The sequence below is a fragment of the Myotis daubentonii genome, chromosome 16, assembly GCF_963259705.1.
Source record: "Myotis daubentonii chromosome 16, mMyoDau2.1, whole genome shotgun sequence".
Classification (NCBI taxonomy): domain Eukaryota; kingdom Metazoa; phylum Chordata; class Mammalia; order Chiroptera; family Vespertilionidae; genus Myotis; species Myotis daubentonii.
In genome coordinates this window covers 44,038,724-44,066,528 of record NC_081855.1, presented here as the reverse complement: position 1 = coordinate 44,066,528, position 27,805 = coordinate 44,038,724, and the positions used below count along the sequence as shown (strand labels likewise).

The window sequence follows — 27,805 nt, the reverse complement described above, 5'->3', positions numbered from 1 at the left end:
TCGGGGTCTGCTCCGAATAAGGCGTGCCCGGAAGTGGAGCGCGGGGCCCGGGATGCCCCGGAAGTACTTCCCCACGTTCTACGTCGGAAACATGGCGACCGTGCAAGTGGCCTGCTCCCCTTTGGGCGGGCCGCCGCGAGAGGCGCCGCGGGAGCTGCCCCGAGAGCAGGGCGCTGGCTTCCGCCGCCTGTCGGCCCGGCTGCGCGCCCTGCGCCCGGATGACAGCAGCGCCGCCCGCACCGAGATCCACCTGCTCCTGGACCAGCTCATCTCCGAGAACTACAGCGCGGGCGGCGGCGTGGCCCCGGAGGTAGGCGGGGTGCCGGCGGGGCGGACGCCGGGCGTCTGCGGCCCCAGCCCCACCCCTCGGGGACCCCACCCCTCGGGGACCCTACCCCGCAGCTCCCGGCTGCTTCTCCGGGCTCTTCTTACCCCCCAGCCCCTCCCACTTCGCATTCCTTCGTTCCAGGCTAGTGCCCCTTCCCTCTGCCTGGGAGACCCGGCAGTGCTGGCCACACTTGCATCTTTCCAAGCCCGACTGGGTGACTTCTGCTCTGATCCCCGACGCAGGTGTCATCTCTGCTTTCCCCTTCCCGCTCCGCTCCCTGCGTCCAGAATACTCTGTATATAAAATTCCCTGCTGCTAGTTATTTATTGAGTGCACGGTGCAGGGGCCACGTCCTGTGCTTTTCCGTGTGCGGTTCCAGGGACTTGAGAGCGTGGGTATTATTATGTCTGTTTCACTGGTAAAAACACGGAGGCTCATGAAGATCCAGTGTCATTGCTGGCCAAGGCAGAGCTGGGATTGGAACCTCCGTCTGTCACAAGTCCCTGCCTTTTCCGGTCCTTCACGCCAGCTCTGCCTCCCTCTGCCACCCCTTTGGAAGTACTGTGAGTGATGTTATTCACACGTCAGGCCTTGGGTACCGCTCACTGCATTCCCCGAACACTGACCCAACACACTGGCGCTCACAGGCACCTCGGACTTGACAGTTCCTAACAGTGAGTCCACCTACCATCCCCTAAACACACACACACAAGCACATGCACAGTCTGCCAAGTCCCACAGGTGCAAACCGGTTCTTCCCCTTCCCTTCCTTCCGGAGCCTATCCAACCTGGATTCTATACAGTCTATCTCCTCATATTCCTCTGTCCACCCCTCCTCTCCATACCAAATGCCAATGCCTAGGCCCTCGGGCCAGGGGACTGACTCTTCCTGGACTACCCCACTTGTCTCCTCTAACTTATCGCCTGCCTCCATCCAGCCCTCCTACAGACCATTCTTTGCTTCACCGACAGAGTGATCTTTTCTGTAGCGGAAGAAAATCCGACTGGAGAAGCACAACTGTTGATTTGGGAAGATCTTCAATATATATTAGTAAATGCTCAAGGCAAATTACAGACCAGTTCATACCGTATGAGACCAGGGCGGGGAGATTTAAGAGTGTATGTACGTTTAATGATACAAAGAGTTCACAAAAAAATAAGAGTTCGTGTTTCTAGGGAGCAGAGTGGAATTAAGGGAGTAGCTGGGGACTTTTGTCTTATTTGTATGATTGGATATTTTTGTACCAAAAATAGGTGCCTTTCCAGTTTCCTGTTCTGTAACTCCTCTTCCTGTGCCCTGTGTGCAGTCTTTTACAACTTACTGTTCCGCAAGCACCTGTTGGTATTTCGCTCCCACGAGTATTTCCAAGTCTTTGCACTCCATTCCCTTTGCTTCCAATGTCTGTCAGGCCTTGTCTGTCTACAGGTTTGTACTCATCCTTCAAATCATTCCACATTCTGCTGAAAACTCACTTCCACAAAGCCTCCCTAATTACCATTATCCCAGAGTTTGTACTTCATTCTTTCAGCGCTTAGGTCACTTTAAGTATTTGTATTTCATCTCCCTCATTAGATGGTAAGCTTTTTAGGGCTCATAAATATGTTTGTTTATGTTTGGAGCACAAAGACCTGGCACATAGTCGGTGCTCAGAGCCTTTTTATTCAATAAACATCAATGAATGAATGCTGCAATTTTTGTTTTTTTAGAATTCCCTAATTTTACATTAAATTCATGCAGGCGTCATTTCTGATTTTCCCAGTGGCAATGAAAATCTGGTTTGCTGCCCAACTGGCATGGCTCAGAGGTTGAGCATCAACCTATCAACCAGGAGGTCACAGTTCGATTCCTGGTCAGGGCACATGCCCAGGTTGTGAGCTCAATCCCCATTGGGGGGAGTGCAGAAGGCAGCCCAATGATTCTCTCTCATCATTGATATTTCTCTCTTTCTCTTTCCCTCTCTTCCTCCCTCCCTCTCCTTTTCTCTCTGAAATCAATAAAAATATTTTAAAAAAAGAAAATCTGGTTTGCTACTTTTTGGTATGTTTTACTTCAGTGTGTGCTTTTATATTATGGAAGCCTTTCTTTGGCTATTAATTATACTGCCTCTACTTATGTAGATTCTGGAATCTTTAACCTGACAAAAACCATATTAATTATTTCCAGCACATTCTATTTTTGTGCTGTCATTTCCTACTTTCTGCCTCAATTTTGAGTGTAAACCATTCACTTTTATTTTGCCTTTTGCAGAGGGGGTTCTTCACGGGACTGTACCACCTTTCATTGTCTTTTTTTGTTTTTGTTTTTGGTAGGATGTCAGTACTCTTCTTGTCCAAGCTTGCCGACTGGTGCCTCTTAATCAGAATCATCTTGTCAGCAAAGTGTCTCAGCTTACCCACCATTTACTTAACACATTACAGGTAATCATTCATGAAACTTTAGAATTCAGATTGTGCGCTTTGAGAATAAGTACCTTTGAAACACTGCATCTGTGTTTGATATGATAGGCTGGTCTTTTGAGAAGCTAGCAGCGGTTCTCAACCTGTGGGTCGTGACCATCGGAAAACACATATAGCATATCAGATATTTACATTACGATTCATAACAGTAGCATAATTACAGTTATGAAGTAGCAATGAAAATAATTTCATGGTTGGGGGTCACCACAACATGAGGAACTGTATTACAGGGTTGCGGCATTAGGAAGGTTGAGAACCACTGAAAGAGAAAGGAAATGCCTGCTAAGAATGACATTAAACAAATATAACTGATTTTTTTTAAAAAAATCCTGTACAATTCTAGGAGTTTCTCCAGATATGCTATACAATTCTAGAAGTTTCTAAAGAAACCAATTTCACTCAGGCCCCCAGGTCTTAAAATTTTTCATGAAGGTGTATTTGACCAAGATATATCTAATAATAAATTGGAATAGTCCTCTACACCTCTCCTATCTATATTTTTTTCCCTCTTTCTAAAAACTGCCATTTTTGTGGTCTACTTTTAGTATTTTTTAAACATGAGAAGTAGCTTAGAGGTAAGAGGATGCTAGATAAAAACACCCTTTTTTATATCAAGATCTATACTATAGCTCCCTTCTCTCTAGAACCGTTTCCAACTTGCTAAACAAATTTATTATTTTTTTTACAAATGGTTAAACTATTAAAGCTATTACTATAAGATACTACATGAGTATATGAATGTAGGAATGTAGTTCACACAAAACATTAATTTAGGGTGCTGTGGCTTCAAGAAACAGAAAAGCCAACCCAGGGTAGCTAAACAATTCTTTTTTAATTATGCCCCAAGGGAGGTAGCTCTAGGGGTACTTAAAAATAAGAGGATTACTGGTATCTTTCAATTTTGCCACCTGCAGTATATGGGTTATCCTTAGCCAGCATCTCTCACAGCCATAAGAAGACTGATGACTGCTTCAATTCCAGGCATCAATGCAAAATAAAGAACACCCAGCAGAAGCAAAAGAAGTGTTTATTTTATGTCTTTTTTTTTTTTAAGAATGAGGAAATTTGGCCCACACGTGCTCCAGTAGACCTCCCTTGATATTTGGCTGGGGAGATGTAGGTCATATGAAAACCTCTCTGCAGCAGTTTGATCAGGGTAGGGGTCCTCAAACTTTTTAAACAGGGGGCCAGTTCACTGTCCCTCAGACCGTTGGAGGGCCGGACTATAGTTTAAAAAAAAACTATGAACAAATTCCTATGCACACTGCACATACCTTATTTTGAAGTAAAAAAACAAAACGGGAACAAATACAGTATTTGTATTTGCATGTGGCCCGCGGGCCGTAGTTTGAGGACCCCTGGATCAGGGAATGGTATGGCCGTAAGTGGCTTAAATCGGGAGTTTCAACCTTGACTGCCCATTAGAATCACCTGGAGGGCTTAAGCTCCCTAGATCAGCGGTCGCCAACCTTTCGGACCTCACGGACCACCAGTTATCCTCGGACCACCGGTTGGCGACCGCTGCCCTAGGTGATTACAATGTGAAGTTGAAACCTAACATCACGTTTCTCGCCCTCAGCACTATTGATTTTGGATTGGATAATTCTGTCCTGTGCATTATAGGATGTTTGGTAGAATCCTTGGCCTCTACCCACTAGATGCATGTAGCATCCCTCCAGTTGTGACAAATCATAAATGTATACAAACATTGCCAAATGTTCCCTAGTGGACAAAAGTGACCCTGGTAGAGAGCCACTGTCTTAGATTAATTAGGCTTTACCCTCAGGTCTCATGTAGAAGAGGAGGGCACCCAAACAAAATCTTAAAAAGAGGAGGTAAATGGTGGTAGGTTACCAACAGTGTCTGCTGCATGTGACTTCATAAATGGAATAAGGCTGTTTTCAAGTTTAGAATTTTTCAGGTTGATGTGATAGCTTCTGAATGTTTACTGTTCTTAGGTATATCATCTTTGTCACACCTGCAGTTGGAATCATTTCTAATCACCTATGGCCTCTACAGCCCTTAATCAACTCTCTAGCATTTGATGATAGTTTATCTCAGTTGTCTGTGAGTTGGTATTTGGTTTAGCCTTTGTCCCAACAAGATTATAAACAACTGGAGGACAGGGTTATGGAGACCTTTTAGCAATTTAGTAAACATTTATTCACAATGTTTTTGTTGAGCATTTACTTACTATGTATAAGGCAATTTAGTTGAATGAAGAAGTTTCAATGGATTGAGCCTTACATATCTGTATATTTACAGCTGCCAATGTCTGGTTAGTTCAAGGAAAAGTTACAAGGACTTTGCCAGATTCTGCTTTGAGTAGAGGGAGTAAAGGGGAAGAAGTAAACAAGACTGAGGCAATGAGAAGGCCCTGTCTTGATCAAACTTTCAAGGCCTATAGAGCTGATCTTTTTGACACAAACAAGATGGACACACACACTCCCTTTCTTACATAGTTTAATTCAGGTAAGCATATGTGTCTGAAACAAATTAAAAAAATTTTTGAAGTAGATCATATGTATTTTTTTTTCTATCTATAGGTGATAGTTGATGAGCGAAACCTGGATTTTCTGTTGGCGTATACAATTTCTGCAATTCAACAGTGCAGCTCCTGGACACATGTGAAAATTCTTCAAGCCCTGGCAGCTTTGGTTTACGGCAATGGCTCAAGATGTCAAAAGGTATTTTAAACTGTGTTCTGTTTGTTTTTTATTTTGGTTTTTTGAAGGGTTATGAGGACAGGTCCTGAACTAACAGGCCTTTTTTCAGGTTTCTGTCCTGCCATTAATTAGATGTGCCTTAGCAACCCTTACTCAACCACTCCGAGGCTCATTTCCTCTTGTGTAAATAGTTCCTCAGGGATGAAGTGAGAATACTTGTAAAGTGCTTGGTACTTGGTAAATGTTAACCATTATTATTTATTATCATTACGTAGCCAAGACTAAATACCCCAGCAACTACCTAGGCTGGGAGTGATGATTCTTACTGATGTCTTTGGGCATATCTTTGCGTCCCCATCGAAAAGATTTATCTAGCAGCTAGTCTCTTGGTATTTAACTGCCCTTTAATTTAAAAAAATGAAATCTGTCTAAAGAGTAATATTTTTCAGAAGCTATTCTTTGACCAACACTGGCTGCTGTTCTGTTTTAGTATCTCCCAGACTTATTAGGCAAGAGTGGACTCTTGATGAAGTTGAGTGACTTGGCTCAGTCTGACCCTGAAGTTAGGAGAGCTGCAGTGCATTGTATGGCAAACTTATGTCTCAGGTACGTGGGTCCCATCAGACTTCCCAGTTGTAATAACATAGGGCCTCTTGTGGGCTCCTTGTAGGTGGTTCAATCTGTCTGAAGCCAGAGCCAACTTAGAAAATCAACCTATTTTGCATTTCCCATGTTCTTTGCTAATAATATATTGCTTATTTTTAACTCTCATATTGTTTGTAAAGAAAGCTTGTAAAGAAATGAAGGAAAATAGACTAGGACCTTATTGCTAAAATATAGTAAAAGCAATATATGTGCAGTATGTCAAGTTTTTGTTTTCTACTGGTATAAATTCTAATCTTACTCAGTGTTTTAGAAGGATCTATTCATATGAATTTAAGCTTTGGTGAGATTTGTCTGTGAAGGCCAATTTCTTGTAAGAAAATGAAACCAATCCCAGCTGCCCAGTTCTAGATTTATGCAGTAGAAAGTGAGCAGCACAAACTTGAACTGATTAGGATATTTTGTCTCTACATTGCAGTGTTGTCCAGGGACTAGGAAGGCATGTTCAGCTGTGTGATTCTGACTTGACAGGATCTGTCGGCATGATTCCCCTTGCAGAATTAAATAAGATTTCTTTCTCCATACTTCTTCCGCTACAAACTTCTGTGACTTTTCCCTATGGAAACCTTTCTCCCTTCTTCCAATTCATTTCAGTCTTGAGCCTGTACGCAAGTGCACAGTCTTCCATAATACAGTTTCATTCAAGAGCACATTCCAACTCCGTCAGTCTATATTATTGCTACTTTTAATTCTATTCTTTACAAGACCCATTTCAAAGGAGACTGACTTGCTTTCTCTGTGTGTTTTAGTGTGCCAGGACAGCCGTACTTGGAGGAGCCCTACCAGAATATCTGCTTCCAAGCTTTCTTGACCATTTTACAGTCTCCAAAATCACCTGATATGGATGATATCACGTTTTGCATGGTAGGTGGGACTATCACTAATCTTGTGAATGCAACAGATGAGACTAGAAGCAGCCGTGGAACCAAAGCCATTACCAAGGATTGTAGTTTGGTTGCTACTAGTATATTAGTTTTGTCTAGAGATCTAGGCATAAGTGGAATGTTGATAACCTAAAAAGACTGAAATCATATCTTTCAAGTTTAAATTACAAGAAACTGTTTTTGTTTGTTTTGTTTTGCTGTTGTTTTTGTTTTGCAATTCTAGGCTTTTAAAGAACACTATTTTCCCCCCTCCTGACTATAAAAGCAATATAGTTTCAGACTAGTGACTTTTTTATTTGTTTTTATTTAGTTATTTTTAATTTAATTCTCACCTGAGGACAGGTTTATTGATCTTTTTTTAGAAGGGCAAAACGGGGTGGAGGGGAGAATTAGCTTTTTATATAATCACTAGGGGCCCGGTGCACGAAATTCATGCACTGGGTGTGTGTGGAGAGGGGAGTGTCCCTCAGCCCAGCCTGCCCCCTCTCACATACTGGGAGCCCTCAGGCGTTGACCCCCATCACCCTCCAATCGCAGGATCAGCCCCTTGCCCAGGCCTGACGCCTCCGCCAGAGGCATAGATCCCCATCACCCTCTGTTCACCTGATCGGCCCCTTGCCCAGGCCTGACGCCTCCGCCAGAGGTGTCAGGCTTGGACAGGGGACCCCCATCTCCCCCCCCCCCCCCCGATCACTGGCTCTGGCCCCGCCCAGGCCTGAGGCCTCTGGCCCAGGAATCATGCCTGGGCAGGGGACCCCCATCTCCCTCTGATCGCTTGCTCCACCCCCCGCCCAAGCCTGACGCCTCTGACCCAGGCTTCAGGCCTGGGCAAGGGGACCATCATATCCCCCCAATGCCCGGCTCCGCCCCCCACCCAGGCCTGATGCCTCGGCCAGAGGAGTTGACCCTCATCACCCTCCGATCACCAATCACTGGATCGGCCCCTTGACCAGGCGTGAGGCCTCCGGCAGAGGTGTCAGGCCTGGGCAGGGGACCCCCAGCTCCCCGCGGTTACAGGCTCCGCCCCTGCCCAGGCCTAACGCCTCTGGCCTAGGCGTCCGGCCCGGGCAGCGGGGACCCGCAGCTGCAGCGGCCCCACGATCGTGGGCTCCGCTTTAGGCCCAGGCAAGGGACCCCTAGCTCCCGGGACTGCCAGCTTCGACCGTGCCCCGCTCCCATCGCTGGCTCCACCCCTACTTCCTGCTATCACTGGCCAGGGCGGCAAAGGCGCCTGATTCTCCGATCATGGCTGGGGGGCAGGGCAAAGGCAGCCTCAGGGCCGCCTTTGCCCTGCCCCCCAGCTCTTAGCTCCTCCGTGGGTTTCCGATCACTGTCAGTGGCAGGGGGCTTCTTCCTGCTTTCCCTTTCGCCTCCCTGCATTGTGCCTACATATGCAAATTAACCGCCATCTTGTTGGCAGTTAACCGCCAATCATAGTTGGCAGTTAACCGCCAATCATAGTTGGCAGTTAACCGCCAATCATAGTTGGCAGTTAACCGCCAATCATAGTTGGCAGTTAATTTGCATATAGCCCTGATTAGCCAATGAAAAGGGTATCGTCGTATGCCAATTACCATTTTTCTCTTTTATTAGATAGGATTCCCTGCTTCTTATCTCTGCTGCCACTCTTTCATTCCTCTCACATTCTTCCCACTGAATGTCTCCTTTTTTTTCTTGCCATTTGTACATGCTGATTTGGAAACATGTCTATAAGACCACTCTTATTCGATGAAAACACTCTGTTCTAGAAAATAACTAGTAGTTCACCAGATATCTTCCCTAGATCTTCATGGGGTATTTTTGTGTCCATCCCCCCTCCCGTCCCTGTTTAAAGGTTGTTTCATCATCTAAAGACATTTTCTCTTCCATCATAAGTGGTGCTAGAAAGTTGATCCCTGGGCAACCAAATTTCACTTACCTTTAAACTTGGTCTTCTTTTTTCCCCATAGTTGTTACAAAATGCATTAAAAGGTATACAGTCTCTTCTAAATGGTGGGAAAATGAAATTGACACAGACTGATGAACTTGGAGCTCTTCTAGCTGTGCTCAAGGTAAGGCATTGTCTGTTTAAACCCACATCCTGATTATGGTTAATATCTTTCCTATTTAAACTCCAGGCATAAGGACCATGTTATCACACCAAGGCTAGTTTTGGGGTATTATGTTTTAAGAGAGAAGAACAAAATGTTCATATTCAAACTTACTTAAAATTAAGAACTGAAAACAATAAACCTTGCTTTATTTAGTACATGTCTCAAAATTCTAAAATTTTATCTTTCTTAACTTAGGAAGGGACTTTGTATGATCTGGAAATAATTTAATTTTAGATGATCTTGAAACTGTATTTGAAAGAAGAACCAGGTCTTCTCCTTGCCTCTCGCCCCCCCTATAGTAGATAGGCCAATCAAGATGTGTGTCAGGCCCTAGCTGGTTTGGCTCAGTGGATAGAGCGTTGGCCTGTGGACTGAAGGGTCCGGGTTCAATTCCAGTCAAGGGCACATGCCCCAGTTGCGACTCAATCCCCAGTAGGGAGTGTGCAGGAGGCAGCCAATCAGTGATTCTTATTATTGACGTTTCTCTCTCTCTCCCTTCCTCTCTGAAATCAATGAAAAATGTTAAAGAAAAAGAAAAAATGATGTGTGTCAGTAGGCTGCCAGGACATCCTTTGGCTTCTGAGCCTGCCAGTCAGTGGGAAAGTCAGGTCAGCCTCTCTGGGGACCCAACTGTCATCAGTACGGTCAGAAAATAGTAAGAAGCTTTGTGCTAGCCTCACATGAAAGCCATGTATGATAACTTAGCTTTATCGTGACTGAAATTTTAATGTTTTCCCTGTGCCTCTCCCCTACTCCCAGAGATAGGCAGACAGATATCTATGTGTGGACATGGGTAAGCTAAATTAAAAATTTATATTTAGATAAAATAATTACATAAACCTGGATAAATTTTATAAGTTAATAAATAAAATAGTAAGTAAATGAATAAACTAAAATCAGGTCTAATCTGATCTGATCAAATCAGATCTAGCTGGATGTGATTAAACTCTTCATTAAGTCTTATAAGCTATCCTCAGTCCCATTTTTATTTCCTTAATAAGCCTCTAAGCATTAATTTGTTGTCTTTGTGATCCAGAACATAATGAATGATTCTGGTTCTTTATGGTTTTTTGCATGTGCTTTCTTAATCGTCATCATTAGAAATCCATGTTTCATGGACTCCCCGGAATAAACATAGAGATGCCCACGGTGTTATACCCGACTCCACTTCCTCAGTATGATGGACGACCACCTGTCAAATTGCAACTACCAGAATCCAGTGCTTCTCGACCAACTATGGTACATTTCTGTCGATTTAGATTTAAGTTGCAGATTGTTTTTATTGCTTGCTATGTGTTTTCTATGATTTGCATCACTATTGTGCCAAAGGCTCATTTGAATTTGGTTCAGTTTAGGGATTTAAAAATAATACATTTAAATTCAACACACTGCTGAAAATACCATTTAGAGCATCTTATACTTGTAAGATATCTAGTAAGTCTAACAGCAATAAAAATGAGCATTCACTTTACACCCAGAGCCCAGCATCCTCATCCCTCAAATGCTCAAGAGTCAACAAACTTTTTTCGTGAAGGGCTTGCTGGTATATATTTGCAACTGATGTCCTAGTGCAAAAGCAGCCACTATGTTAATGAATGGGTGTGGCGTATTCCAATAAAACTTTATTTATATAAACAGGCTGTGTGTTCGAGGCTGGATTTGGCCTTTGGACTGTAATTTTTCCTCTCTAGACCATTAGTTACCAGTCAGCGGGTGGGTTAATACTTCCCAGGAAAGATCTTTTAACGTGTCTTTAACTGGTTTTGAAGTGTGTGATGGTGCGTCATCATGAAGCAAAAGTGTCTTCTGGCCCATTCTGGTGGTTTTACAATCAAAGCGTGGTTCGAATTGGTTATTTGTTGTCAGTAGTGATCAGTAGTAACGGTTTCATCTGATTTTAGAAGCTCATAATACCACACCTTCCTGATCCCGCCAAACGCAGAGCATTGTCTTCTTTCCAAAGTGATTTGGCTTTGCAGTCAATGTTGATGGTTGACCTGGATCAACCCATGATTTTGTGCATTTGGGATTCTCAAAATAAATCCACTTTTCATCGCCAGTCACAATTCAATGCCGAAGACTTTCTTTTGTGCCATTGAAGCAACATTTTACTGATGACTTTTTGGTTTTCCATATGTCTTTCGTTCAGTTGATGTGGCACCCATTTTTCTTCCTTTAAAATCTTCCCCATTGCTTGTAAATGATCGGAAATTCTTTGCTGAGCAATGTTTAAGCTTTCTGCAAGCTGTTTTTGAGTTCGACACGCATCTTCATCCAATAATGCTTGTAATTGGTCTTCAGACTTTTTTTGGTTGACCTGGATGTTCTTTGTCTTTCACATCGAAATCCTCACTTTTAAAGCGTTTAAACCAGTGTTCACAAGTATATTGAGATGGAGCATGTTCACCATAAGCTTCCCGAAGTATATAATAACTTTCAGAAGCACTTTTCTTCAAAATAATGAATTAAAACTTCCCACAAATGCCCTTTTTTTGGCATGAAATTCGACATTTTTAAGCATAGAAATCTCTATGATGTTAACACCTTCAGAAAATTTGACATATGAAGTTTTGAAGCTTGTCAATATAATAAAGTAGCATGCATATCAAATCACATATTTATCAACATATATGTAACTCCATCTATTGAAAAAAATCCGCATTATTAACCAGTACACATAGTAGACTGTTTTTAGGAGTTTGAAGGGAAAGGCGAAGATGGATAAATAACTGCAATGCAGTATTGGGATTTCTTTCATCAGCATATTCACAGAGTACTTTGGGCACACATTCAGGACATCCAAACAAATTGCGGAGTCAGAGACTTTTTAAAAGATGTGGCTAAACTGAGACTCCAGAATGAGCATTAGTACAGAAAAGGAACATTTTTATTTTGAAGGAACAAAAAATGCAAAAATGTAGAAAATGAGAGTGCATATAGCCCATTGTTAACCAGTAGGTGTAGAGTGCCGGGTGTGCAGAAGGGAAGGGTCAGGCAAGTATGTAGCAGAGGCCAAATCATATAGCATGCTAAGGAATTTGGACTTTTATCATATAGGGGGTAGAGATTCAAAGAATCTTATAGAGCAGAGTGAGATAAGATTTGCATTTTAGAAAAATAACTGGTAGCAAGTAAAAGGGTATGAGACTGGAGCCACATTAATAATCTAAGATAGGAGTGATGAGGACCTTCTTCCCCAAGGTCATGGATTTTGAGAATGCAGAGGAGGGCAGGGATTCCAAAGATTTGGGGATGTCAAAAAGCAATTGGAGAAAAGTAACCGGCTTTTACTTAATATCTATACCTACAAAGCCCCAATGCTCTAAAACATGCATTATACCTAATGGATGAATGTCTCTCCCACACACCTAGAGTGGTACTAACTATGGATCTTGTTTGGGAGAACTGAGAAAATAGTCACTCGTCATTTTCTATAGACCTTGATTCTCTTGCAGAGCCCAGTTGAGAAGGCTGAATGCTTTCACAACAACTGTGCAAGGTAGGTGCTATTAGCCTTATACTTACGTGATGAAGGTCAGGCTCACAGGGGCTCAATGATTTGCCCAGGGTCACAGAGGTGGAATATACCTGGTAACCCAGGCCACAAGTTTTGCTGTCTCACATTTTTCATACCTTGCTTCTTATAATCCCATAGAGTACGTGTAAGCACTTAGCATAGTGACTGACACATGGGGTGTTAAGTAAGTGCCACTTTTTTTTACTTCTTTTAACTATATGTTGGGGACGTATTTGGTAATTAACAAATGAGAAAGGAATAGTGACTCAGAAGCTGTTTTGAAATCACTATCATATATATATGTTTTCATTTGTTCTTATCAGAATAGAAAGAAAAGATCAAAAATAAAACCAAGGAAAATCCAGCCAGGAGAGGAAGAGGAGGAGGAAGAGTCCAGTGGTGAAAAAGAAGCAGCCCCAGTTACTGGCATGGGCAGAGGGAACTTGCAGGAAGGGAGCACCCAGTCTCCCTCCTCCTTGGCTGTCCAGAGGTTGCGGTTAGATGGAAGTGGAGCTGCAGGAAAAGATGGAGTCTCCTCGCCCTTCAGTTCTTCCAGTTGGAAAAGGGTCAGCAGTAGTGAGTCAGACTATTCTGATACTGAAGGAGGCATGCAGAGTAAAATGAGGTAGTAGTATTTTGTTATATTTTTATATTCTAAATTGCATGTAAGTTTTTATAACTTTGCTTAAAACACTGACTGCTGCATGTGATTCAGCTTAAATATTCTAATTTTTATGGGACTTTGCATTCCTCTGCATTTTGCCCATTCTCTTGATTTGCCTTTGCGCATGAAGTTTCTCTGCCTGGAATATTCTTTCTTTCACTTTTTTTTTTTTGTCTTTTTGTCTTGTTAACCATTACTCAGCAGTCATGTCCTCTGAGAAGCCTTTTCTGAGCTTCCCCTCCCCCATTCTGGCTTAGGTGACCTTTTTACTTATCTGTACCTTAGTGGAAATCATAATGTGTTGTAGTTCTCTCTTCAACTCTGTCACTGCCATTAATAAGCCGGCCAGTGCCAGGGGGCTGGTTTATGTCTGCCAACCTCAGCACAATGTCTGGCACATCTGTGAGGATACTTAGGACATGTTTGTTGGATGAATGGATACTCTGCAGTTTCCTAACATCAAAATGCTGCTCTTTTCATGTACCTTTGGTTGCGGGCACATCCCCAATAGGGGATGTGCAGCAGGCAGCTGATCGATGTTTCTCTCTATCCCTCTCCCTTCCTCTCTGTAAAAAAAAATAAATAAAAAATATATATTTTTAAATGCTGCCCTTTTATTCTCTATCTAGTTGTGTTTTGTAATTGTCAATTTTATTAATGTGTTATAAACAAATTGCTTTAACACGTTTTCATTGTATTTTGAAAAATAATTTTTTAATATTGTATTAGCATCTTTAGGACTTAGAATGTTGAATTTCTCAATGTATCATTTGAGTTGGCTGAAATAAATTTTATTTCATGCTTATATTTTTAAGAACTATTAAAAGACTTTTTTCCTTTTTTCTCTTGGTTGTCAAAGGTCTTACCAAGCCAAAGTTCGCCAAGGAGCATTAGCTTGTTTTCTTTCTACTATAAAATCAATAGAAAAAAAAGTTCTTTATGGCTACTGGTCAGCCTTTGTTTCTGATACACCTGAGCTTGGAAGCCCACAGTCTGTTTCCTTGATGACTCTTACATTAAAAGATCCTTCCCCAAAGGTAAGAGCACTTAGATTCTCAGTGTTATGCTAGGAAGAAAAACTTTACAAGTCTTTGTTGTTTTCTCTGCCCTGTCCAATCTTACATGAACACAGCTCTTACTAATACCAACCCAGGTGTGGGGTGCGAGGGCCTAGCTCATGGCTACTTTTAGGACCTGGTAGATAATCCCATTGCCTTTATTCCAATTAAAATTATCCTAAACATTTTGTAAATGAAAATTGTATATCGGAAGAAGGGGATCTGACTCCTGATTTTTAACTAACTGATGTGAATCATCCTGAAATTTCAGACGCGTGCCTGCGCTCTGCAAGCTTTGTCTGCCATCTTGGAAGGCTCAAAGCAGTTTCTTTCTGTTGCTGAAGATACCAGTGACCACAGAAGGGCTTTCACTCCCTTCTCTGTCATGATCGCGTCCAGTATCAGAGAGCTGCACAGATGCCTTTTGTTAGCGTTGGTGGCTGAGTCATCCTCACAGACCCTTACTCAGATCATTAAGGTAAATGTGCCAAGTCATCTGTTTCAATTTTGTATAATTTTTTTTAATTGTTTTTTTGCTTAAAGTATTACAAAGAGTATTACATATGTGTATAATGTTTTGCAATGCTGAAAAGTAACTTGACTTAAGAATATAACTAAGTAGTCATTTTATTTGAAGATATCCTATTTGTACCTACTTATTTGATCTTACCTACTACCCTGTATGTCCAAATACATGATTTACTAAAAACAAGCAAACAAAATAAACAAAGAACACTCCTTTATATTTAGTTTTAAGTTGTACCAATGAGAAAACAAGTGCTATCTCCCTCCCACCCCCAAAGACAGAAAAGAAAATGAGTGATTTTCAAATAAATGTGAAGACTTCTTTTTAAATTAAATGCTGTAAAATTTTGTTTTTATGTTATGGCTTAATCGGGTCTGTTAAGCAGCTATTCTTGTGCTTTGCAGTGCCTTGCAAATTTAGTATCAAATTCGCCTTATAACCGTCTGAAGCTCAGCCTGCTGACCAAAGTCTGGAACCAAATAAAGCCTTATGTCCGCCACAAAGGTTGGTGGGAATTTAAAATTATTTGCTTCTTTATATCTGTCAAATCTAGATTATTAGTTTAAAAATATTCACAGCAATTGTACAGCTCTAAGATATCTCTACTTACCCTCCCCAAGTGTTCAGGAGAATCAAATTGCTAGAACTCCACTTTTGACCTCTGAAGTACGACTGGATGGAAGTGAACTGGAAAATTGATTGTAAAGTTGAATGCCTCTTTGCTACTTCAGTGCAATAATCAGGGTATCCCTTTAGACTGAGCCAAGTGCAAGGGATCCCCTCCTATATGTAATAGTTTATATCCTTTAGTCATAAGTAGAGGATGGATGGACAGTCAGATAGACAGACATCATCTTTTTAAAAAGAAAAATTGGAATATAAAACCTAACTTCTTCAACTTTATTTCCTCTGAAGATCAGATAAAATTCCAGAACCTCAAATCCCCACTAACTACAGTCTTGTTTCTTGGTATTTCCTGACTTCTTCCACACATAATATGCAGGGGTAGGCAAAACTAGGGTTACCGTTGTGAGTACGTGAAACATCTTGTATTATTTATTAATTATTGTATTATTTTCCATATGAACAACTGTAAATCTACTTTTGCCAACCCCTGTATATGTACTGTAAACACTTGCCTTTAAAACATTTGTTTTTCTTTTGTTTGCAAGCTTTATGATCTGACCACATTCTAAAAAGTTCAGTTTTTTATTCAAAATTACAGAACTTGATGGAGGTGTGGATTTTTTCTGTGACATCGTGGGAGGGGTCCTGGACCTGGAGTCAGTCGGACTCCCACTTCTGCCCTCTCTGAACTCTAATTTCCTCCTAACAGGAAGCATTATACTTATCTCATTAGACTTATAAGGCTTAACTGAAATAGTGACGTGTGTAAACTGAGTCCAGTTCACTCCTTTTACCAATGTGTAAAATGGGACCCCAAAAGATAAATCTTGCCCTAAGGTGTCTCATCACATTAGTGACAGAAGTAAGATTAAAACAACCCAGGTCTTGTGGCTCCGTCCTCTGCTTATTCCACTACATCTGTACACCATGTCTCAGAGGTCCCTTTCAAGTGTCTGACTCTGTCCTCCATCAACTTTTTATTAATAAAATTTTCAAATCCACAAAAATTTTCAAATTTGAAAGAATAGTACATTTTGTTCCTGAACATCTGTATCTCTACCTAGATTTAACATTGTTAATTTTTGTCATATTTGCTTTCTGTCTCTTTTTACATATGTATGTGTGTGTGTATGTATATATAAACATGTGTATATATGTGTATTTTCATGTATGTGTATATATTTATATTGACTTTTTTCCTTGAGCCATTTGAAAGTAAATTATAGATACGATATTTTACCCTAAATACGTCAGCATGCATATCTTAAGAATAAAGATAACTTAAAAAACACAAAACCAGTTTCCACCTAAGAAATTTATATTGATTCCATAATATTGTCTACCATCCTATCCACATTTAAATTTCCCCATGTGTCCCCAAAAGTCTTCTATAGCTTTAAAAAAAAACACCTCTGTGCTCGCTTCTGTGGCACATAGACTAAAGTTGGAACAATACAGAGATTAGCATGGCCCCTACGCAAGGATGACACGCAGATTTGTAAAAAACAAAACAAAACACCTCTGTTCATTCAAGGTTTATATATTGCATTTAGTTTTTATGTCACTTTAGCCTTTTTAAATCCAGAATAGCCCTCAACCCTTTTTTCTTTCTTTCATGATACTGAGTTTAGGAAAAGTCCAAGCCAATTGCCCTATAGGATATCTCATATTCTCCATTTATCTGATAGTTTCTTCATAGTGTTAACTTCTATTTCTGGCCCCTGTATTTCCTATAAGCTAGTAAATAGGTCTGGTTTAATTAGATTCAGATTAAACAAGGAGGCCATAATTCTTAGTTGCTTGCAGGAATAACTGTGGTCCTTCTAACAGCTGTTCCCATGGTGATAGAGTCTTACTGTTTCCTTTGACAGATGTTAATGTCCGTGTGTCAAGTCTCACACTCTTGGGAGCCATAGTATCCACTCACGCACCTTTACCTGAAGTTCAGCTGCTTCTACAACAGCCCTGTTCTTCTGGACTCAGCAATAGCGATTCAGCAACTCCTCACCTCAGCCCCCCTGATTGGTGGAAGAAAGCCCCCGCAGGGCCCTTTCTGGAAGAAGCACCAATTAGCTCCCCAGCCGGGTCTTCAGAGCCCTGCTGGCTCATTCGACTTTGCATTTCCACTGTTGTGCTGCCCAAGGAGGACTCCTGTTCAGGTAGCGATGCTGGCTGTGCAGCAGGAAGCACCTACATGCCATCCCCCATGCGACTGGAGGCCTTACAGGTAGGAGGTGTCATTTCCTCGTCTCGGGAACGGAAGTTAATTATTCTTCCTTCATAGGGTGCGAGTGAGGAGTGAGTCTGTGAAAATATGTAATGCTGAGCCATATGTCAGCAGTGTCAGTGGGAGTTGTATTGTAGATGTGAGTGCCTTGTTTATTGGTCCTTATTTTGTTATGATTGTTGGTGGCTTTGGTTGTAAAATGTCAGGTTCACTCATTTTCATTGCAAGCCATTTTACTCACCTCAGGTATTATATGACAGGTATAATAATTATATGTAATTCTGAAAGATATTGTGTAATATTTTTTAAAAACATATTTTTATTGATTTCAGAGAGGGAGAGATAGAAACATCAATGATGAGAATCATTGATGGGCTGCCTCCTGCACACCTCCTACTGGATCAAGCCCGCAACCCGGCCATGTGCCCTTGACCGGAATCTAACTCGGGACACTTCAGTCCACAGGCTGACATTCTATCCACTGAGCCAAACTCGCTTTGTGGTTAATATTTTATCTTCCATCTGCATAGAGACAACAAAATATAATTTTTCCCTCAAAGGAAGAAAACAACTCTGTACTCAAGTATGATCTAAGACAGGTTTGGTTCTGGGGTCTTTATCTGCTTAATATTAAACATGTTCATTAACCTCTTTAACCTTTAACTTTTTTAGCCTTGGTTTCTTCAGCTGAAATGTTAAATTAAGATCTACCTCAAAAAATTATACCCAGGCTTCCTTAAATGCAATAATGTTGATAACCTTAATGAAACATATTTTGTAAATTATAAAGCACTATAAAATTATATGATATAGCTCATTGATTTTAGCCATAAAATAAAGATTATGGTTGTTCTGCCTTTCATTCAACATCATATTTCAACACTTTGTTAAGTGTGAGTGGTTTCTGAAATATTGAAATACTTTTCTGGGTATTGCAGCCCTGCATTCAGGGCTTGGAGTTCATGCTCTGTTCTCTTTGCAGGTGTTGGCTCATCTGGCAAAGGGCTACTTTTCAGTGGCTCAGGTCTACTTGATGGAGCTTGCAGAGGTGATTTGCAAGTGCATGGGGGAAGCAGATCCTTCTATCCAGCTTCATGGAGCAAAGGTGATTTTCATTAAAAGCCACAGGCTCTTTTTCTTTTCTTCCTTTTATATTCTTCCTTCTGTTGCCTGTTCATCAGAGGTTTCTTAAAGGGTTTTCTGGTAGGAAAGTCATACATTCCTCTATTTTCAGCTCTCTATATAAACCCAAAGAATTGATTTGGGAAGAGATTAACAATACAGTATATAGCTGGTGAGAGTGCCTCTGACATAGAAGTTACATATAAAAGAAAGAATCAGTTGGAAATTATTTTTCCCCTTGGTTTGAGGTAATCTTCACATGGAAGTAGTCTTTTACCTCCACAGTTCTAATACTCTGCTTTGATAACCTGTTTCTTTTATCTTCACAGCTTCTGGAAGAACTGGGTACAGGCTTAATACAACAATACAAACCAGATTCTACCCTAGCACCTGAACAGAGAGTGCCCGTCACTTTGGTAAGTAGATGTCAATTCATAGATTCCTCTTTTCTTAGTGCTTCGGTCAGTGTATTTTTTAGGTTCAATTATAAAGTGGAGTGGATGGTTTTTTCCGATGTCAAAACTTATGGTTTATTATCTTGGATAATGAGATACTAGGATAAATAGGTTTTATTTGCATTTCAGTTTATTTGCAGCCCAGGGTGTGGTAGGATTATGTGTAACCAATTATTAGCTATGCAAAAACCAATGATTTCTTTTGCACAAAATCTAGTTTGGTTACTCAGCCTGCCCAAGAGGCAGACTAGAATGGTGAGGAGAGCCTAGAATTTAGAATCAGAAGACAAGAGATCAAATCTAGGGAGCACCACCTAATTATGTGCTTGTGAATATAGTTTCTCATTTTAAAGAGGAAGAAAAATCCTTAACTCCTAGGGCTGTTGGAAGATGGGATGAAAGGTGAAGATGCTGACAAATAGCAGTGCTCAATGAGTGCTAATCCCTCACTGCCGCAACCCCCTTCCTGACTCCGGTTAAATTTTTGAGATGTTAGGTTGTGTCTGTTACCCCCACACTGTGCCAGTTCTCCTTTGGAGAAGGAACACGTGACCTCACCGAAAAAAGGCTCCTACTTAAGTGCCAAAAGCAAAGTCAGTGCAACAGTCTTCTCCCTCTGCCCTCCTCATCCCGTTTATCCTTTTTCCTTCACAGTTTCCAGCATCCTTGCAGGGAATTAAGAATGTCTAGCCCGAGTCCCTTCCTTCGTCTGCTGCTAAAGCTGAAATGTCACCATGTGCAGGGAGATGAGTTGAGTTTTGCTATCAGAGAGACCTGGGTTGGAATCTAAACTTCCCTTGTCTGTCAAGTGACTGGGCAAGACTCTTAAGCTGTTCACATTCAAGTATTGTTTCATCTTTAAAAATGGGATATACTTTCTGTGTTATCTATTGTTGAATAAGAAATTATCCTGAACTTGGCTTAAAACAGTATACATTTATTCCCTCGCATACTTTCTCTGGGTCAGGAATTGAGAGCAGCTTAGCTGGGTGGTTGTGGCTCAGGACTCTCATGAGGTTGTTAATCAGGATGATGGCAGGGGTGCAGTCAGCTGAGCTTGACAGGCTGGGAGGATCTTCCAAGGAGACTCACTCACATGCCTAGCAAGTTAGTGCTGGCTATTGGGAGCAGGCCTCGCTTCCTCCCCACCAGGACCTCTCCAGAGGGCTGCTTGAGTGTTCTCTTGACTTAGAAGCTGGCTTCCCCACAGCAAGTGAATCAGAGAGAGAGAAAGAGGGGGGAGGTGGGGGGCACTGAAGGGTTTTTATGACCCAGCTTCAGAAGTTTCAGTGTCATTACCACACCATCCTATTGGTTACACAGGTCAGCCCCAGTCAGTGTGGGAGGGGACTACCTCTTATACAGTAGGCGGCGAGGATCACTGTGGGCCATCTTGGAGATTGGCAACCACGGCTGTCCACATTCTCCTGGTGTGGGCTGGGGAAGGCCCAGACTGGGTTTCCAGGAGCTAGGATTGTGGGGGAGGACAGAACTGGTGCCCGGGATACATGGCAACACTTAGGACTAAATCTGTGTGGCAGAAAATGAGACACCAAAACTCCAGACAGGTGTGCAAAGTGAAAGCCAGGGTTTTTATAAAGCATGGGAAGGAAATTGGGAAGGTACTCTTCCGATGCCTCCCTTGAGGGACTTTGAAATGAGATGATTCTGCAAAATGCTTAAACAGAGCCTACTGCTCAATTTCAGGGTCCACCATGCACCGAGTACTATGCTAGGAACTTTGTACATGGTATCATATTTTCTTTTCTTTTTTAAAAAAAATATTTTTATTGACTTCAGAGAGGAAGGGAGAGGGAGAGAGAAATAGAAACATCAATGATGAGAGAGACACAGTGATGGGCTGCCTCCTGCACGCCCCCTACTGGGGACCAAGGCCGCAACCCAGGTACGTGCCCTCGATCAGAATAGAACCCGGGACCCTTTAGTCCACAGGCCGATGCTCTATCCACTGAGCCAAACCAGGTAGGGGCACAGTATCATTTTCTTATCACACAAACTCTGCCAGGTAGATGTCTTTGCCCTGCTTCACTGAGGAGGAACCAGAGCTTAGGTTTAGTGACTCGTCCAAGGTTGCAGAGACAGGAAGCCATGGCTGAAGGACTCATCCCCAGCTCTGCCTCTGGCTCACGGCCCAGAGGCCACTCCGGGACCCTGATCTCTGTGCCCATGAGGAGTCTGGTTGTAACTGTGCCCTGTTCCAGGTGGTGCTCTTCTGGACCATGATGCTGAGCGGCCCTTTACCCAGAGCCCTGCAGAACGCAGAGCACCCGACACTGCAGGCCAGCGCCTGCGACGCCCTGTCCTCCATCCTGCCAGAAGCCTTCAGCAGCCTGCGGGTAACGTCAGGAGTGGGTTCTCGGCCTCCAGTGGTGCCATCACAGCTCCAGTTTGATTTTGATTCTTTCTCATTTTGAACCAGTTTTCCACATCATCTCTGAGGAAACGTGCTTATTCTACCTGAGTGTGGGGTGAGGGCAATGGGAAAACTTAAAACCTTAATGTCTCGGGAAAGTTTTTCCTCCCCGTGCAGAGATTTCAGATCCAGAAGTTAGAAAGACCTGGGTTTAAATTCTAGCCCTTCCATTTTCTGGCTCTTTGATTATCTTAACTTCTCTAAAACTGCCTTTATCGTCTATACCTAAAATGGGAATTATGTGAGTAATAGCAAGAAGTATGTGAAATACTTAGCTGGTGCCCAACCCATATGGTATTCAAACCACTCCTTTCCTCTAGTTCTCAATGGCATTTGCATCTGTTTTTACTTATATAAATTAGCTTTTGAAAAAATATATTTTTTTTATTGATTTCAGAGAGGAAGGGAGAGGGAGAGAGAGAGAAACATCAATGATGAGAGAGAATCATTGATCAGCTGCCTCCTGCATGCTCCTCATTGGGGATCGAGCCCACAACCCGAACATGTGCCCTTGACCAAAATCGAACTCAGGACCCTTAAGTCCACAGGCCAACACTGTCCACTGGCCAAACTGGCTAGGGCTAAATCAGCTTTATAAAGAAGGCAGCTTTAATGAAGTAGGAGAATAAAATGACCTAATTCACACAGCTGTACAGGTTAAATGAGCACAGATGCTGTGTGTGCCCTGTGCCCAGTCGGTGCTCAGATATTAACTGGATCTGAAGCGAACCTTTGCTCTCTACCAAGGTAGCCTCAAGGTCTCAGTTGCATTTAACTCCTGAATGCGAACTCAAACACAGACATGACATACCACATTCACTTGTCAAAGACCCATTCATGGTATTTCATCCTCGCTTTCCTGTGCCAACCTTTCTCACTGCAGAGTGACTGGCAGATCCTGTGCATCACGGTGCTGCTTGGGCTGAACGACAGCAAGAACCGTTTAGTGAAAGCTGCAGCCTCACGGGCCCTCGGAGTCTACGTGCTTTTTCCCTGTCTCAGACAGGTCAGATGAGCCTGTGTAGCTCTTCAGCGCCTCTTTTATAGTCCATATCAGTCCCTTTTTGTTGGTGGATGTAGAGCTCTTAAGTTGGACAGTAAAGGAGATTAAACTGCTTTGTAATCTGGTTTCCTTACTTGCCACTAAAATCTGGGAATACCTATAGTTCATTTATTTTTAATTACTTAGCATACTGCCCAGGACCCTAGATGCCCAGTAAATGTCTAATGAATAATTGAAAAACATGAAATGAGGCATTACCATGTGGTAGTAATAATTTAGAAGGCTGATAGAGTTTTTACTAAGAAGGAAATAAATTTCTCTTACTTGTGGTTCTCACTAAGTAAATAGGATGTGTTTTGGAAATGCATTCATTGTCAACATCATTTCTCAAGGTGGAGATCTATCCAAGCACAGAATTCATAGGTAACTCTCGCAGGCCAGGGAATAAGATATTTGTGCTTAGGCTTCTCAGGTGTGTGTGGCACATACCAAAATCATGGGCAACCTTCCCCTGGGATTTTAATGAGTGTCCACATTGTAATATATACAAAGAATAGTAAATGGATGAAGTAAATGAATTTTGATTTCCAAATAGAAATTTGTGGTAAAGGTTTATTACTTTATCTGAAAATAAACTGAGAATTTCCAAGGTAGCAGTGTGAACTTCTAACGTAACTACATCATTTTGTTTTGTTTATCTTATAGGATGTCATATTTGTTGCAGACACAGCAAATGCAATATTGATGTCACTTCAAGACAAGTCTCTGAATGTCCGGGCCAAAGCAGCCTGGTCCCTGGGCAACCTGACAGACACTCTGATTGTCAACATGTAGGTGACTCAGCTCATTTCCCCTGTGTAACTTCTGAGGCTGAGGTCCCTACTATAAAGGAATTAACAACAATTTCCTCATATTATGTAGTCAGTCTTCCTGGCTTGTTTGTTTTATATTCCTTGAAGTAATGAGATTTTTACAGAAAGGGAGGGAGAATAGAAAGTTAGAAACATCAGTGAGAGAGAAACATCAATCAGCTGCCTCCTGCACACCCCCCACTGGGGATGGGCCCACAACCAATATACATGCCCTTGACTGGAATCAAACCTGGACCCTTCAGTCCGCAGGCCGACGCTTTGTCCACTGAGCCAAACTGGCTAGGGCCATATTTGCATGTTTTTAAGTAATATATTCACAGGTTAAAAAATATCAAACAGTACAAAGGGATAGTCAGTGTGAAGCCTTTCTCTTATCTTAATCTCCTAGTATCCCTCCCCAGAGGCAACTCGTTTCTCATACAATCATATACAAATTTAGTGTCCTGCTTTTTGTCGCTTAACTTTAACATATAACATATATAAGCATTCTCCTGATTTCTGCTGACTTTCTATAGATCATTATTTATTGCACAGTCATCACCATACAATGATTATTTAACCATTTCCCTATTATTGGACATTTACATTGTGTTAGGCTTTTGCATGAAATCTCCATTTAAATTATTTCTATTGGTTACATTCCTAAATGTGGACCTTCTAGGTCAAAAGGTATAAACTATAAGTTCTCCGTATAAGCAGGACAGATTTGTTAAGCTGTTTTCCTAAAGTTTTTGTAGTTATACTAAGTGAGTATATTTCAATGTATCTACATTTTAATGGGTTTCACCTTTTAACATGTTTTGCCTGCTTTGGGGGGAACAGGGAAACACCAGACCCCAGTTTCCAGGAAGAGTTCTCTGGCCTCCTGCTCTTGAAGATGTTGCGATCAGCTATAGAAGCTTCCAAGGATAAAGACAAGGTAGACGCACAACAAAATCTAGTGTTTGTCAGGTAGATGCTTAGTGTATTATAGCTTCATTCCACCAGGTAGATCCCTGTTTCAAGGAGAGTTAGTATGTGTTCAGGGTATAAAGTGCCCTGTACTTGTACAGTTTGTTTCTTATCTCTTATCTCATAAAAAACATCAGTGCCATTTGTAATGCTACTCCATGATACGTCCATGTTTTAATACAAGTCCAGTTTTTTCAAAAAATCTTTAAGTAGACTGGACAAGTCAGAAAGGTGAGCAGCCTTGGTTTTTAATATCCGCTGTTACTCTAATAAGTTTAAAAAGCATAATCCTGGGCTTTAGGATCAGGCAGACGTGGTTCAAATCCTGGCTTGCCCTTTAGTGGCGGGTGACCTTTGGTGCATTACTTAACTTCTGTGAAGGTCAGTTTCCTCATTTCTAACATGGAAGTTGTTCCATATATCTCATTGGACTCTGCGATATCTCATCTTAAAGCACCTAACACAGTACCTGACCCATATCAAGTACTGTACTTACTTTAGTACAGTGGTTCTGAAAACCTGGGAAGCCCTACCTCAGACTAACTCAATCCGAATTTCTAGTGTCAGGATCTGGGAATTGGTTTTAAAAAAGAAAGCTCCCCAGATGATTCTAGTATGCTACAAAGAAGAAATTATTTTTCTCTAGTAGAAAAGCATGGACTGGGATTATGAAACCCAGCGTCCCCCCCACCAGCTCTGCTGCAAACCAGCAGTGTCCTCTTGCCCCCGGGCTCCCTGCCATCTCTAACTCGAGGGAGATGGATATCTCTGAAGTCCAGTCTGACACTAAAAATGTCAGGGTGAGGAACCTCTGTAGAACCTCATCTTTCTGGTGGCTCAGAGTGTGAGCCATGCCAGACCTTGCGGAATTTTGAGAACTCGCACCTTTACGGGCTGCGTTTTTCATTAGCTCTCTGGCTTCAAGACGTCTAGGGCCTCCTGTGTGTTTTAAAGCTGACATTATACTTTCTGCCATATCTTTTGGCAAAACAGCCTTCTAATGCTTTTACGTTTATTCTAGGTAAAAAGTAATGCAGTCCGGGCCCTTGGAAATTTGCTTCATTTTCTACAACCATCTCATATAGAAAAACCCCAATTTGCTGAAATCATCGAGGAGTCTATCCAGGCCTTGATCTCTACTGTTCTGATCGAGGCTGCCATGAAAGTCCGATGGAATGCTTGTTATGCTATGGGAAATGTATTTAAAAATCCTGCTCTTCCATTAGGTAAGACAGTTCTCAGCTCTCTGGTGGAGGGCCTCTTTGGCCAGCACACACCATCTATATTGTTATTAAAGATGTTCATCACAATATTATTTATCACAGTATTAGAAAAAAATGGAAACATACTGAACACCCAAGTTAGGGGAATTGTCTGAGATCAACCATAGTATATATATTCATTGGGATATTTTGTTGCCATTTAAAATGATGTTTACAGCCTGACCGGTGTGGCTCACCTGTTTCAGCATCATCCTGTGCACTGAAAGGTTGCCTGTTCAATTCCTGGTTAGGGCACAAGCACAAGCTGCAGCCTTGATCCCCAGTAGGGGGTGTGAGAAGGCAGCCCGTTGATGTTTCCCTCACCCTCCCCTTTCCCTCTCTCTAAAAATCAATTAAAAAATATATATGTATAAATATATATTTTTTATATTAATCCTCACCCAAGGATATTTTCCCACCATTGATTTAGAGAGAATGGAAGGGAGGGAGAAAGACAGAAAGAGAAACATTGATGTGAGAGACATCAATTGGTTGCCTCCCACATGCATCCCCACCGGGGCCGGGGACCAAGCCTGCAACCCAGGTACATGCTCGTGACTGGAATTGAACTCACGACCCTTCAGTCCCCAAGCCAACACTCTAACCACTGAGAAAAAGCCAGCTAGGGCCAATTAAAGATCTTTTTTTAAGTACCCAAAAATGTGGCAGTAATTCTTTAAGAAATAAAACAAACTGACAACTTGAGCACTAATGTAGATGTTTCCTTCTGCATGCCCCTCCCCTTCTCCCCCTGTTGATTTCTAAATCTTCATTCCCTTTAATGACTGGATTCTTCTAGGAACAGCTCCGTGGACCTCCCAGGCCTACCATGCCCTGACATCGGTGGTGACATCATGCAAGAATTTCAAAGTGCGCATCAGATCTGCCACCGCCCTTTCCATCCCAGGCAAGAGAGACCACTATGGGTCTGTGGACCAATACGCTCAGATCTGGAATGCATTGGTCACTGCCTTACAGAAGAGTGAAGACACCACAGACTTCCTGGAATTCAAGTACTGTGCCAGCTTACGGACCCAAATCTGTCAGGCGCTGGTTCACCTCTTGAGCTTGGCCAGTGCCTCAGACCTTCCTTGCATCGAAGAAACCCTTGAATTGAATGGGGACATGGTCCAGTCCTATTTCCTACAGCTTTTAAAATCAGGAGCAGAGGGAGATGACACTGGAGCACCCCACAGCCCACAGGAAAGAGACCAGATGGTCAGAACGGCCCTGGAGCACATCAGCAGTGTCCAGGCACTGGCTGGCGACACAGCCAAAAGGGCCATCGTGGCCTTTTTAGACAATATCCTGACTGTTTATTTTGACTCATCTGGATCATAAGTAGCACTCCTAGGATGAACGAATCGGTGAATATTCTACCATACTTTTCAGGGATCAAGTGGTAAGAGGAAGACTGAGCTGGAGCATCAGATATTCAGGATTTAATCTTAGGGGTGAAAGTAATCCATCCACTATTTATTTAGAATGCGTTAGCAGCTGGTTAAATTTTTCTAGCCCTGGCCAAGTAGCTCAGTTGGTTAGAGCATCGTCCCCTTAAACCAACATTGCAGGTTCAGTCCTTGATTAGGGCACATACAAGAAGCAACCAATGAATGCATAAATTGGAACAACAAATCAATGTTTCTCTGTCTGTCCTTCCCTCCCTTCCTCCCTCCTTCTCTCCCTCTCCCTCATTTCCTTTCTCTATAAAATCAAATTTAAAAAAAAATTTAATGTTTTCTAACAGGGCTCAGCCACTTTAGAGGGTGCATTGGCCATGGTCCAGGATGTTGGAACCTCTGTCCCATGCAACCAGGAGCCAAGGAGTTGGGTTGTAGTGTGGGCTGGGCAGATTGTGGGGTTGTGAAGGGTGTTACATCTCAGAAGTTTAACAACAACAAAAGACAGCAAAAGGATTTAGAAATTTTGTTTGTGGGAATTGCCTTCCTTTTGTAATAAACCATTGAAAAATGGCGTGTCTATAATCTCCTGTTTT

At 42.1% G+C, this 27,805-nt stretch overlaps 1 protein-coding gene, 1 long non-coding RNA gene and 1 other non-coding gene across 4 annotated transcripts in view; 2 read left to right on the top strand and 1 right to left on the bottom strand.

Annotated features, from left to right (window-relative positions):
• The window catches only part of LOC132218786 (uncharacterized), a 449,343-nt gene that overhangs the window by 222,487 nt on the left and 199,051 nt on the right, over positions 1-27,805 (bottom strand). The window lies entirely within an intron of this gene.
• Positions 38-27,794, top strand: HEATR6 (HEAT repeat containing 6). Of its 2 annotated transcripts, XM_059670476.1 has the most exons (20): positions 38-310; positions 2,639-2,746; positions 5,332-5,472; positions 5,942-6,057; positions 6,864-6,978; positions 8,948-9,049; positions 10,193-10,330; positions 12,932-13,233; positions 14,132-14,309; positions 14,602-14,808; positions 15,261-15,360; positions 17,355-17,710; positions 18,693-18,815; positions 19,162-19,248; positions 21,510-21,644; positions 22,605-22,727; positions 23,430-23,554; positions 24,419-24,515; positions 25,569-25,773; positions 26,609-27,794. In XM_059670476.1, exons 1-20 carry the CDS (start codon positions 53-55, stop codon positions 27,148-27,150), a joined length of 3,558 nt encoding a protein of 1,185 aa, XP_059526459.1. In that variant the 5' UTR covers positions 38-52; the 3' UTR covers positions 27,151-27,794. The 2 variants fall into 2 exon arrangements, with proteins under 2 accessions (XP_059526459.1, XP_059526460.1); XM_059670477.1 differs by lacking the exons at positions 38-310; positions 5,942-6,057.
• Positions 16,898-17,001, top strand: LOC132219418 (U6 spliceosomal RNA). The gene has a single exon (XR_009449433.1). It is a non-coding gene; the product is annotated as a U6 spliceosomal RNA (small nuclear RNA).

Coding starts and splice junctions, on each gene's coding strand:
- HEATR6 (XM_059670476.1), top strand. CDS start 53: ATGCCCCGGAAGTACTTCCCCACGTTCTACGTCGGAAACATGGCGACC. Junction 6,058..6,863: donor ATGGCAAACTTATGTCTCAG/GTACGTGGGTCC, acceptor TGTGTGTTTTAG/TGTGCCAGGACAGCCGTACT. Junction 14,310..14,601: donor TAAAAGATCCTTCCCCAAAG/GTAAGAGCACTT, acceptor CTGAAATTTCAG/ACGCGTGCCTGCGCTCTGCA.